The sequence below is a fragment of the Chlorocebus sabaeus genome, chromosome 11, assembly GCF_047675955.1.
Source record: "Chlorocebus sabaeus isolate Y175 chromosome 11, mChlSab1.0.hap1, whole genome shotgun sequence".
Lineage (NCBI taxonomy): Eukaryota > Metazoa > Chordata > Mammalia > Primates > Cercopithecidae > Chlorocebus > Chlorocebus sabaeus.
Genome location: NC_132914.1, coordinates 50174420 through 50187670, shown reverse-complemented (window position 1 = coordinate 50187670; position 13251 = coordinate 50174420). Strand labels below are relative to the sequence as shown.

Sequence of the window (13251 nt, the reverse complement as noted above, 5' to 3'; positions counted from 1 at the left end):
CAGAGTCACATCACAAGTCCTGCACTGAGAATCCGAGTGCCCACAATGGTGACAACAAGGGCTTTTGGAGACACTGTTGCCTGGGCTCATACCTAGGCTCTGTCACTTGCCTGTTGCTTACCCTCTCTGGGCATCAGTTTTCTCATCTGCAAAACAGGGATCATAATAGGCCCACCCCATGAGTCTGTGAGGAGTAAATGAGTTGATACATCCAGAACCATGCCTGGCTCACAGTCAGTGCCACCCAAGTGTGGCGATTGCTGTCATCTTTCACCAAGCCACTGAGCATATCGGGGGCACAGGCTCATCCCACGCTGTGAGCTTTTTGGGGGTCATCAAAGTCCAGAACTTCAGAGAGACAAGTTATCTAGAAATCATCAGATACATCTCCACATCTCCCCCATTTGCAAGAGACTGCCAGAGAAGGCATCTGAGTCCTTGTTTCATGTTTTGCGCCAGAGAAGATGGGAGTGGGGAGGCACAGTGTAGGGAGGGAGGGAGCAGGCAGAACCAGCACTGAGCCCTGACCCTCTAACATTAAATCGGGAACCAGCAGGCATGGGATTGGGGCTGTGAAGGGATCTACCTGGTTGGAGAGTGGAGGTGAGGCTGAAAGGCCCTGGGGACCAGGGACTTGTGAATGAACAAGAAATAATGGGAGTCCTTGACAACTGTTTCAGAGGATGTGGGTTTGACTAGTGGCCCAGCCAAGCACTGTGGGGGTCTGGGCACAGGCAGAGGGAGTCACGTGTGAATTCTCACTCCTTACATCAGCCAGTGGAGTAGGGGCAATCAACGTCTGCAGACTGGTGGTACCTCATGGCCTAGAGCAGGCAAATGCCTCAGAGGAACGGGCTTCGGTGCTGACTTAGGCTTGAAGGCCAGTCTGCTCCCTGGAAAGACCCAGACCAGCACCTGGATATGAGGGCTCTGGACAGGGGAGGGATGGGGAGCAGTAAAACTACCCTTACCCATCACAGTCACCTGTCAGCCCTGTCATGCACACAGTCCTCAGGAAATGGCTCTCTGAAGGGGACTGAGACATGCAGCCTTGGATTGGGAGACAAGCAGCCTCTTGCTGAGGCCCAGATGGGCAGTGCAGGGCAACAACAGCGAGTGGGACAGGACCAGGACCCAGGCTTGGCTCTCACCTCACCTTGCTGAGGGCTTGGCGTTAGGCTCCACCTCCCTGAACTCAGTCTGTTCCTCTATGGATGGATCACTAGACTGATTTTTTTCTCTGAAACCAAGTCAGGCCAGCTTCCCTAACCCAGCCTTGCACAGTGACCCGTCACTGTCAAGTGGAATGGATCCCGGGTCTGGCAAGGAGATCCTAGAGGAGACCCAGCCCTGTCTGCAGTCCCGGAGTCTGAGGGAGGAAATGGGGAAGGACACAGGGTAACACAACCAGAGTCCAGAAGTCCAGTGCACAGAACCTGCCTTGGCCAAGTCACACATGTGGAACAGGACTTGATTCGATGACTGGTATGAATGGAAACGCTCCTGCACGATGTCTTTTCTCAGTTGTTTTTCACACTGCGCCTCCCTTGGAAGAAGCCTTAACCTGTTTTCACATACCCTCAACAGCGATCGTTGGTCCAAGTGGACAGTGAGCAGGTCAGTGTTCACAGGTGCCCACGGAACGTGGAGACGGGAGCTGTGAGTGTGTCCCGGAGTCTGAAGGAGGAGGTGGGGAAGGACACAGGGTCACAGTCTCACATAGATGGTGGGACTGGGGCCAGCAAGGTGTCCCCTGGCCTTGAGGACTGTGCAGATGCCGAGCGCATTTCCTGAGGGTGGCCCTGGGAGAGGCAACAGCTCCAACCTCAATGCTGTTGTTTACTTTCTTTTCTCCCCCACCGTATTACCAACCTCTGTAGTGATTCACCCCACCTGCCCCTCACCCATGATCAGAGCTCACCCAAAGCAGGAAAGTCAGAGGGAATAAGCCTCTGTCTCTGTCACTTGCCGTCCCTGCCAGGACCAGGAAGCCCTGAGCCAAACACAAACTCAGACAGCGGGCAGCTGCAGCGTCTCCTTTGCCTCCCTGTTCCCAGTTGTGGCTACTGGTGAGAGAACAGAAAGTAGCAGGAAGAAATGAAACAGGGGGTGCATTAGGGATGTCAGCAAGCTTCCTTCTGCGCCTCTGATCCTGCAGGGATACAACCTGGTGTAAATGAGTCGTGTCTCTGCCTCTCCGCTGAAGAGGGAGGCTGCGCATCCCCAGAGTATGGGACACACTCGCACCGACCTTGGACGGCCAAGCTGAGGAAGTGCTAAGAGCCCTTCTCTGCATGCTCTGGTTTCAGATTCATATATGTAAAGTGTGAAGGGCAGTGCCTGGCACATGGTCACTCCTATGTATGTGTTTATTTAAAAAATAAAACCACCCTCTATGAGAAAGCAAAGCGCAGAGGATTTTGCTGTATATCCTTTTTTAGTCCCTCTGACTAATTAAAGTATTTGTTGATTTCCAGCCCATAGTTTCAATCAACCAAGGGGGATTTTCAAAGAGTTTGGTATGCTGTGAGCAAAACACCCTTCAAACAAGGGAAGAACATTCCTCAGACTTGCAGGGGCCTGCTGGAGGGAAGCGGAGGGCTCTGCTCTGCACACTCTCCTGCCAGGGCCAATCGGCTGCTGAATCTAAGGGATGGGGGCCAAGGTAGCTCCCCACAGCTCCCTGCAGGGCTGCTCCTCACTTCCGGCTCAGCTCCTGCCAGCTTAAAATTAAAATTCCAGCTTGCATGGCCCCTCCAATGAGCCCAGGCCCCTCCCTTCTCTCCCAGCTCCACAGAGCAAAACTATGTAGTGAGAGGTTGGGCAACTTGTTCAGGGTTCCAGACCCATCCAAGGACTGGGTAAGGACCAAGACATGGTCCGGAGTGGTGCCACAAGCTTTTGTACCTATGCTGTGACCCACAATGTGTGTAAAGCCCGCACACAAGAAAAACTCAACTCCAGGGGGTCACTTGTCACTATGACCTCAATAATGTCAGCAGGGAGTCACCTCCAAAGGCACTCTGAGCCAACGCTGAGCAGTTGCTTTACTTCTGGACATTTACCTTTCTACCTAGGCTGGTTTTCAGACTGGGGTCTGAAAGTCCTAGAGACACTGGTCTGTATGAGGGAGGGGGTGGTGTGTCCAGCTCCACAGATCCACAGAGTGGCCACTCCCCTCGGGGGCCCTGTGATCCTGAGAATCTGGCTAGGACCAGAGCTTGGACCCAGGGTTGGGATGGGGGCAAGATTCCACTGACTTTGGGTGGAGGCAGGAAAATTCTTCCCTCAATTCCCCCCGAGGCTAGGGCTTTGTGAAGAGTTATCTGGAGCTGGCCCGCTGTTCCACCTGCCCTTCCCCAACCCGCGAATCTGGCTGCAGGCTCCCCGATGGGGCTGCCAACCATAGCCCAGTGAATAGGGTGACTCACACCTCAACTATTGCTCCCCACTGTTTGTGCTGAACAAGCATGAGGTGGAAGGGCTGCAAAGTTGAGGCCACTAAAGCTTTCTTTCTCTCCTGGAGGGGCCTGGGGGCTGGGGTGGCATGTGCAGGCTACTTGTTAGTGGGCTCAGATGCAGAACGCCCTCAGGATGAGGGCAAGGGGAGAAGAAGGATGGAGGGAAGCCTAAGGAATAAAGAATCCTAAATGCTGGATTAAATCCTAAATCCTAAACATAGAGCATACCCAGTGTGAATGGGACAAGAGACTCATCCTGTAGATATGCACCCAGAGACAAAGGCAGATGGACAGGACTCTGGGATTCAGCATAGGGCTGGGGGGTTCACAGAAATATATGTGAACATATATAATGTATATACATTCTGTTATGTATAATATGTAGATGTAGGTTGGAACAAAAGCAGTTGAGGTTCTTGCCATTGTGGGCTTCACATAACAATCTGGGGAAGGAGTGGAGGAAGAGGATTTTCTGTCTGTCGATTCAACCCAAAAAATATCTGCGGAACACCTCCAGTGCCCAAGGCTGGGTTGAGAGTGTGGGCCATGCAGAGGTGTTCCCTAACCTTGGAGACTGCCCTGTTGGGGGAGACTTAGAGGTTACGTACAAAAGCTGTTCTATTGAACATGTTCTATTTATCATGCTGTATTCAATGTATCTTCTACTAAAGCCCTACAGATTGCAGTGGAGGCTCTGAGGAGAAGGAATCCCGGGCCAGGATGGCAGGATTTGCCTAACCCTTGTTCCGTGAATGGATACCACCCTCTCCCTGGTGTCTGTGAAGGGCTTCTCCGTGTATGAAATGCTGACCAGGTCCTGCATTCCCCACACAGCTCTGTGAGACAGGCCAGGGCAGCCGGCTTACTGTCCCTTCTCTGATGGGGAGAGCAGCAGGGCGGGCCCTGCACTGTCTTCTGCTGACGAGGAAAGCAGCACCCAGAGGAGAAGCTGAGCAACATGTCCCACCCAGCCTGGGAACTGCCTCTGTGGGGTGCCCAGCAGAAAAGCTCCCTGGTGAGCTTAACACAATCCCTCCCTTCCTGCCACAGTGAAATTCCAGGCTGGGGTGGGACTCTCCCAAGCCACAGTGGTGCTGGTGCCTGGCTCCCCACCGGGAGCGGCTCCATTATTTATACCTGTCCAGGTCTGGCATTGAGGGAGGGGTTGCTCTGCCTGCTCACGGGAGGATTCCCATGAAACTCGGACAGAAGAGTGCTGCTGCTTCTCCTGTGGGGCACCCACACAGTCCCTGCCACAGTTACTTGCCACACACTCACCGTTGGTCCCTGGCACATGGATCTGAGCTTGACACACTCTAGCAATCCTCAGACTAGCCAGAACGCATTCCTGCTCTGCCAAGTCCTCTTTCTTCACAACACAGCTGGGAGGAGAATGAATGGGGAGAAGAGAATGTCCCAGTGTCTCAGGAGGGGTGGGGATTTCCTGAGGGCAGTGAGGCCCGTACCGGAGACCTGTGAGTGTATGTGATGGTGGGGACATACCCCGATAGCGATCTTCGAGTGGAGAGGGAGCATCCCACTATGAGACCTCAGACACTTGCTTCAAGCTTGGACCTGTTCTGTTCTATCAGGAGCCAAGGGTCCCCTGGTATGTCTCAGACCTCCAGGACACTCACATCTGTTCTCCAAAAAGTAACAAAATGTGAAAATGGTGAACTCAGCACAATTCATCTCTGAGGGTCTCAGAAACACTCCAGCCAGGGAGGCCACCCAAACCACTTTGCTCAAGACCTATAAGACCGGCTCCAGCCATTGGCCTGTCTGCCGGGATTGACCTGTCAGCTGCTTGCTCATCGCAGCTCTCTGGTGAGAAGTCACTGTTTCAGCTGATCTTCAGCACCAGGGAATCATTTTCCCACAGCCTTGGCTTCCTTGTGGCCAACCGCAGTCCCTGGTGAGAGATTCCTGAGCCTGGGTCGGGTCCTGTTCTTCTACTCTTGAGAATATAGCCCCTCCTCCCTGAGGCTTTGAACCCATCCCCATTGCATTCCTACCTCCAGCCTCAGGCCACAGGGCCCCCCCCACCCCCCGCAGCTCTGAAAGGCCCAAGCACTGTCCTGCCTGAGAGCCCTGCTTCTATTTGGGGGACGGCAGAGAGGTGACCCCACTCAGATCTGCTGCCAAAAACAGTGGGTGTGGTTTAGAACAGACGTGTGTTAAAACTTCATCAGAAATCCCCTTACCTCCACCTGGTGCCACAACCCCCCAGACAAGTTTTGCAGAGGGGATCTCACAGGGCCTTCCCTAAAGCAACTGGCAGATTGTCATGCCAGCTGCCTCGGCCCACAGGCCTGCTCTGGCTAGCCTTTCTGGCAGGACAATCCATAGACTTAGAATCCCGTTTTCCATTGCCTTGGCCCTGAAGGAGACTTTGGGCTGCAGCATAGAGAAAGCAGAGCAAGTCCCGCTGCTTAGAACAGGGTGGTTCGCCGTTATAACAGGCCGTCAGACTCTCAACATGTTCCTGATGAGATTAGAAGCTCCTGCAGGTATGTGTTTGTGGCAGCCTTCAGCCTGTATCAACACATACGATGACTCATTTCTTCCCTAGTAGAATAGAGCTTGCTGGAACACACCTCGGGGGCTGGGGAGCCGGCAGAGTAGCTACCCCCGAAAAGAGACGCTATAGCCCATGAGTCTCAGGGTTTTTTTTAAGGGATTGCATGGGATCCCTGGGTTTCCTAAGCCCCCCACAGAGTCCTGCCCAGGCCAAAGAGCAAGGAAAAGGTCAAAGGGCAGAACAAATGCTGAGTTAGGAGGAGCTATGGAAGGATAAACCTGGCTCTAAAGAGGTCAAAGTGGTTTATAGGGGACGCTGAGAGCTTCCCACATTCTCTGGCCTGAACCTTGCAGGCAGATCTGCCCAGTGGGCTCTGGTATAGCTGTGCCTTCCCTAAGAAAGAAATTGTGCAGAAAAGGATGAAACTCTATTTTCCCTCTAGCACACAACCAAGATATAAGGCTACAAATTGCCTTTCCCAGAGGGGAAAACCCTGCAGCAACCTGCCGCTTGGAAAAGTGTAAGAGCAGATCACTGGGGGGAATCGTTTGCCCCCCACTGATGGACAGCTTCCCCAAACTGGAAGGGCAGATGCTCAGTATGTACCGTACTGGGATGGTTGTCAATACCTCTGGTCCTGTAAGAATCCTCAGGACACTGGCCATGCCAATGCCCCCTCACTTCCGGGCATCCTTCTTGGGGTGCTCACAGCCCCCAGCCTCTATAGTGAAGATATACTTGCTGGCAGCATCACCAACTTGCTGCCAAGAGATCAGTGCTGCAAGGCAAGGTTATTTCTAACTGAGCAGAGCCTGCCAGGAAGAAAGCGTTTGCACCCCACACCACTGTGCAGGTGTGACGGGTGAGCTCACAGCTGCCCCCCAGGCATGCCCAGCCCACTTAATCATTCACAGCTCGACAGCCCTCTCGCCCAGCCCAGTTCTGGAGGGGATAAAAAGGGGGCATTGCCGTTCCTGGGTAACAGAGCCACCTTCTGCGTCCTGCTGAGCTCTGTTCTCTCCAGCACCTCCCAACCCACTAGTGCCCGGTTCTTTGGCTCCACCAGGAACAAGCCACCATGTCTCGCCAGTCAAGTGTGTCCTTCCGGAGTGGGGGCAGTCGTAGCTTCAGCACCGCCTCTGCCATCACCCCGTCTGTCTCCCGCACCAGCTTCACCTCTGTGTCCCGGTCCGGGGGTGGCGGTGGTGGCTTCGGCAGGGTCAGCCTTGGGGGTGCTTGTGGAGTGGGTGGCTATGGTAGCCGGAGTCTCTACAATCTGGGGGGCTCCAAAAGGATATCGATCAGCACTAGTGGTGGCAGCTTCAGGAACCGATTTGGTGCTGGTGCTGGAGGCGGCTATGGCTTTGGAGGTGGTGCCGGTAGTGGATTTGGTTTCGGCGGTGGAGCTGGTGGTGGCTTTGGGCTCGGTGGCGGAGCTGGCTTTGGAGGTGGCTTCGGTGGCCCTGGCTTTCCTGTCTGCCCCCCTGGAGGCATCCAAGAGGTCACCGTCAACCAGAGTCTCCTGACTCCCCTCAACCTGCAAATCGATCCCAGCATCCAGAGGGTGAGGACCGAGGAGCGCGAGCAGATCAAGACCCTCAACAACAAGTTCGCCTCCTTCATCGATAAGGTGAGCTACGATCTTTTGTAAAAAATCACTGTGGGTCTGAAGTAAATGCCAAAGGGAGAGGAAGAGGGAAGATGTCTTGGCTTTGTGTAAATACCTTTATAGTTGTACAGTTCTGTGTTTCCATTTGTTTCTGTGCCCTGGATTTGTGGACACATTATGAATTAGACTGGCAGCTGGGAAGGAAGAGTTATTTCTTCCCATTCAGAGGTTAGCTCACAAGGGCCTCTTGACAACTGTTGGACAGAGAGATGAATTCCATGCCACATATAACGGGGCTGACTGGACAGGAAGTTAGACAAGTGCATGGGCAGCAGCCTGAGTGCCTTTGCAGCCACCGCTGAGCCGGGACCCACTCCAAGCAGCACTCCTAGTGCTTTCTGCGCCCTGGATAGGTGTCCTATCTCCCTTTGGAAAAGTGACTTTGGGTGTTTCAGTCTGCTCCTCCCCTCCTGGGGCCCAGGGCCAGGCATGGTGCACAGGAAAGCTTCAGAGGGACAGAAAGAGGTGGGAGGCACCTTAGTGAATTGATCACAGAACATGAAATCCAAGTTTCTCTATCTTCTAACGCTGCTCCCCTCCAGGTGCGGTTCCTGGAGCAGCAGAACAAGGTTCTGGACACCAAGTGGACCCTGCTGCAGGAGCAGGGCACCAAGACTGTGAGGCAGAACCTGGAGCCGTTGTTTGAGCAGTACATCAACAACCTCAGGAGGCAGCTGGACAGTATCGTTGGGGAACGGGGCCGCCTGGACTCAGAGCTGAGAAACATGCAGGACCTGGTGGAAGACTTCAAGAACAAGTGAGTTGGGGTGGGGGGTGGACACAGGGGAGGGTGGTGTCTTTTTGGCACCAGATGGGCTTCATTACTAGTCTACTACCATGCCTTCCTTGGGCACTGGGAGGATATACCTTCCATGGACACCTCCAGTACTAAAACAAACAAACAAAAACACAAGCCAGGCTCATGTTTAGAAAGTTCCAGCCCCAGGCTCAGGCCCTTTGCAAGGAACTTAGCCAACAGCCAGAGCAACATGCTCTGTGCCCTTGGCACTACCTGGTGAAATCTGCCCTGATGCAAGGCTTGCTCTCTGGGGCTTTCCTCTCTGGTACATGGGCCTTTGGATAGATTTGTCTCAAAGCAGGAGCTGGTGACACAACCCAGCTTGGCGGCTCAAATAATTTCTTTAGTCTTATGAACCAGCAACTAGGCTGCTAGATTTAGTTTTGTTTATTCGTTTTTTTAAGCCTCTGAAAGCTCAAAAAAGAACACTAGAGAAATTGACTAGGTAATGCAGCTGGGGAGAAACAGCGCAGCTTTTCTGCAGGAATCTGCTTGAAACAACTGAATTAGAGCAATAATGGAATTATATGGTAGGCAGTTACAGAGAAAGCAGTATTTAAATGGGGAAGGACCTTGGCCAGAGGCCCACGCTACCAGTGTCCCCTCCCTCTCCGCCTATGAGGAGAAGCCCCTTCCCACTGCAAAAGTAGGCTTACAGTTGACTGCGAAATAAAGACCCCTTACCTGTTGCTCATTCTCTGACGAACACTTCCCATCCCTTTCACCACCAGGTATGAGGATGAAATCAACAAGCGTACCACTGCCGAGAATGAGTTTGTGATGCTGAAGAAGGTGCGTGTGGGTGGGAGAGAACCGGCAGCCTGCAGCTATGCTCGCTAAGCGTGGAGCTCACTTAAGTAGGGTGTGTGCGGTGCCAACCATCCCTGTTTCCCCAGGATGTAGATGCTGCCTACATGAACAAGGTGGAGCTAGAGGCCAGGGTCGATGCACTGATGGATGAGATTAACTTCATGAAGATGTTCTTTGATGCGGTAAGAAACTTATCTAAATTTTTCACATGGGTAGGTTTTTTCCCTCAAGTTGTCAAATTACAATGAGTGGAAGATTTGAATGGAACTGACCTTAAGTAACATAACACAGAGCCAGATGACTGACTCCAAAACTCCCTGCAGGAGCTGTCCCAGATGCAGACGCACGTCTCTGACACCTCCGTGGTCCTCTCCATGGACAACAACCGCAACCTGGACCTGGACAGCATCATCGCCGAGGTCAAGGCCCAGTATGAGGAGATCGCCAACCGCAGCCGGACCGAAGCTGAGTCTTGGTACCAGACCAAGGTGGGTGCTTTGATGACTGTCTCATGAGTGAGGGGACACACCCATGTCTAGGATTCTAGGCCATGATGACACCAAGGATGGGGCTCCTGGAACCTGCTGAGACCCATTGGGATGCTTTATAGGAATGGCCCTATAGACAATTTCCATCTAAACCCAAGGATCTGAGAAAGAATCTCACTCTGAATCTCACACCAGTGTCTCCAGGAGAGCAAAGGCACCAGACTGGCTCGATCTTGGAAGAGCCTGAACCAGCCCCAGAATACTTGCCACTGCTTAGAACTCACTGCCTGTGAACTTTGGGAAAGTTCTTTCCACTTATATAAGCAGAATGTTTTCTCTTTCCTGGCCGCATCAGTATGAGGAGCTTCAGCAGACAGCTGGCCGGCATGGCGATGACCTCCGCAACACCAAGCATGAGATCTCTGAGATGAACCGGATGATCCAGAGGCTGAGAGCCGAGATCGACAATGTCAAGAAACAGGTAGGGTGTGATTGAAAGAGGGCAAGGAAGGGGCCTGAGCTCTAAAAGGGACATCTACTTTGTTTTGTTTATTTTGTTTTACTTTTGCTAAACACACGGAGCCAGATCCAGTACCAGTGTTTCAATGTCCTGCCACCCATGATGTACTGGTTTCTGTCTGGGATTCATGATAGTTTGGTTTGCCTGACCCAGAATCTCAGAAGGAGACACCTCAGGCCCAGCTCAGCTACCCAAGCAACCCCACTCTCCTCCTTTCTGTCTGTAGTGCGCCAACCTGCAGAACGCCATTGCGGATGCCGAGCAGCGTGGGGAGCTGGCGCTCAAGGACGCCAGAAACAAGCTGGCCGAGCTGGAGGAGGCCCTGCAGAAGGCCAAGCAGGACATGGCCCGGCTGCTGCGTGAGTACCAGGAGCTCATGAACACCAAGCTGGCCCTGGACGTGGAGATCGCCACTTACCGCAAGCTGCTGGAGGGCGAGGAGTGCAGGTGAGCAGACAGCATGATACAAGCTGCTCCACTGTGGGGTGTACAACACACACACATGCGACCAGTGACTTGTGCATGGTAATGACACATCATCAATACTATTTCAGTCTGACTCATAGCCATATAGCTGAATATAGTGTTCCTGGGTGCTGCCTGTCCTCCAGGCACCTGAGCAACTCAGCAAACCTGTCTTGACACTTGTGTCTTTTCTGCTTTTGCCCACGTTCTTTGCTCAGCCTCAATATCCATCATGCCCACCTCCATCCCCACTTGTCCTCCAGTACCCCTTCCTTCAGGAAGCCTTTCATGTTTACTCCAGCCGAGTTAAACTCACCTACCTTTGGATTGCCAAAGTACTGTTGGCTTCAACTTCTGACACTGCCCATCGACTACTTTCTGTTTGAGGAATTTTTGTCCGTGCCAAATTCTCTCACAGAATGTAACTCCTACAAGGCAAAAACTGCTTTTGACATAATCATATTTCCCATATCTCTTGTGCTTTCCCTATGGTGGGTGTAGGAGAATGTGAATTATAATTCTTTCCTAACAACTTGTTTCTAGGTCAATCCCTCTTCATTGGAAAGTCCCTCGGGAGAGTTCTCCCTTCCTTTAACTTAAGCAGCTTTTGGGCATACAGACTCCTGGCTTATGGAATAAACTCGAATCATGAGGATGGGAGTTAGCCACATAGACTAATGCTGTCTTTTTGGGAGCTGTTAACCCTTAATTCAATTTTTCTCCTTTCAGACTCAGTGGAGAAGGAGTTGGACCAGTCAACATCTGTAAGTAGCTTTGAACAGACGTTAACAACGACAATAATATGGGATATATTTAGTGCCAACTCAGAATTCTGCTATTTCTAGGTCCAAATCTTTCCCATCCCAGCATATGGTAATTTATAATAATACACTTAGTAAGGTACGGGTGGTGGAAGGGAAGGACAGATTGGGACAGGAAACAATGTGGTTCATGTCTTATCTCTTAAAGGGTAAGACATGCATCCTATGCTTCTTGGACACTGTCCCCTGACCTGCCCCTAGTACCTAGCTCCTCCCAGTACATAGCTCCCCCCAGTACCTAGCTCCTCCCCTCAGTACCTAGCTCCCTGTAGTACCTCACTCCCCTCAGTACCTAGCTCCCCTCAGTACCTAGATCCCCTCAGTACCTAGCTCCCTGTAGTACCTCACTCCCCTCAGTACCTAGCTCCCCTCAGTACCTAGCTCCCCTCAGTACCTAGCTCCCTGTAGTACCTAGCTCCCCTCAGTACCTAGCTCCCCTCAGTACCTAGCTCCCCTCAGTACCTAGCACCTTGCCTCTTATGCTCACCCACTTTTTTAGGGACCTTAACTAAATGACAGTTCTTCTGGGCCTTGTTTATTACTCTGTAAAGGGGGCCCTGTAGAGTGCTCCAACACCAGCAGATCAAATAAGTGGGCCATGCAGGATCAGCCTGGCAGACGGTGCCACTGAGTCCTCCCTCCTTTCCCTGTAGCTGTTGTCACAAGCAGTGTCTCCTCTGGATATGGCGGCGGCAGTGGCTACGGCGGTGGTCTCGGTGGAGGTCTTGGCGGCGGCCTCGGTGGAGGTCTTGGCGGTGGTCTTGGCGGAGGTAGCAGCGGAAGCTACTACTCCAGCAGCAGTGGGGGTGTCGGCCTAGGCAGTGGGCTCAGTGTCGGGGGCTCTGGCTTCAGTGCAAGCAGTGGCCGAGGCCTGGGGGTGGGCTTTGGCAGTGGTGGGGGTAGCAGCTCCAGCGTCAAATTTGTCTCCACCACCTCCTCCTCCCGGAAGAGCTTCAAGAGCTAAGAGTCTGCTGCAAGTCACTGCCTTCCAAGTGCAGCAACCCAGCCCAGGGAGACTGCCTCTTCTAGGCAGTTGCTCAAGCCATGTTTTATCCTTTTCTGGAGAGTAGTCTAGACCAAGCCCATTGCAGAACCACATTCTTTGGTTCCCAGGAGAACCCAATTCCCAGCCCCTGGTCTCCCTTGCCACAGTTCTATATTCTGCTTCAAATCAGCCTTTAGGTTTCCCACAGCATGGTCCCTGCTGACACAAGAACCCAAAGTATTCCCAAATCTAAATTGTCAAAACAGAATCGCCACTCCAATCCTAAATTTTGTTCTAGTTCTAACTACCTCCAGAGTGTGTTCAATAAAATGCTTTTATAATATAAGCTGGTGTGCAGAATTGTTTTTCTTCTAGGTTTACAATCAGCCTAGAGATACTATGAGGGTCAGTCTACCCAGATGCGATTGGTTCTTTTGACAATTCACAGGGAGAATGGAATAACATTTAAGGGAAAGTGGCTATCGGGGGTGGCCCAGAGACTCCAAGAAGCACAGAGATTGTAAAGTCTCTACAATGAAGGAGTCTCTGGAGGGCATTAATGGGCGTGTGTATTGTACTGCAATTTAGACAGATTTTAGAGCCTTTTGTTAAAGAGGGGCCTATGCAAGGTGAGATGATTTGCAAGTAGCAGCATATTTGGGCTTAAGTAAAGTTTGTAAATGAAGAATATGTTGCCTTCAGGACCTCAAAA

The 13251-nt window shown here is 52.2% G+C and overlaps 1 protein-coding gene across 1 annotated transcript; it reads left to right on the top strand.

The window, feature by feature from the left end:
* Window positions 1-6826: 6826 nt before the first annotated feature.
* KRT5 (keratin 5) lies at window positions 6827-12885 on the top strand. The gene is made up of 9 exons (XM_008003337.3): window positions 6827-7612; window positions 8194-8408; window positions 9182-9242; window positions 9347-9442; window positions 9584-9748; window positions 10104-10229; window positions 10495-10715; window positions 11463-11497; window positions 12208-12885. Exons 1-9 carry the CDS (start codon window positions 7061-7063, stop codon window positions 12516-12518), a joined length of 1782 nt encoding a protein of 593 aa, XP_008001528.2. The 5' UTR covers window positions 6827-7060; the 3' UTR covers window positions 12519-12885.
* Window positions 12886-13251: the final 366 nt, after the last annotated feature.

Excerpts from the sequence above, each read along its gene's own strand:
- KRT5 (XM_008003337.3), top strand. The coding sequence starts at position 7,061 with ATGTCTCGCCAGTCAAGTGTGTCCTTCCGGAGTGGGGGCAGTCGTAGC. Across the intron at positions 8,409-9,181 it reads GTGGAAGACTTCAAGAACAA|GTATGAGGATGAAATCAACA; the intron begins GTGAGTTGGGGT and ends TTTCACCACCAG. Across the intron at positions 11,498-12,207 it reads AGTTGGACCAGTCAACATCT|CTGTTGTCACAAGCAGTGTC; the intron begins GTAAGTAGCTTT and ends CTTTCCCTGTAG.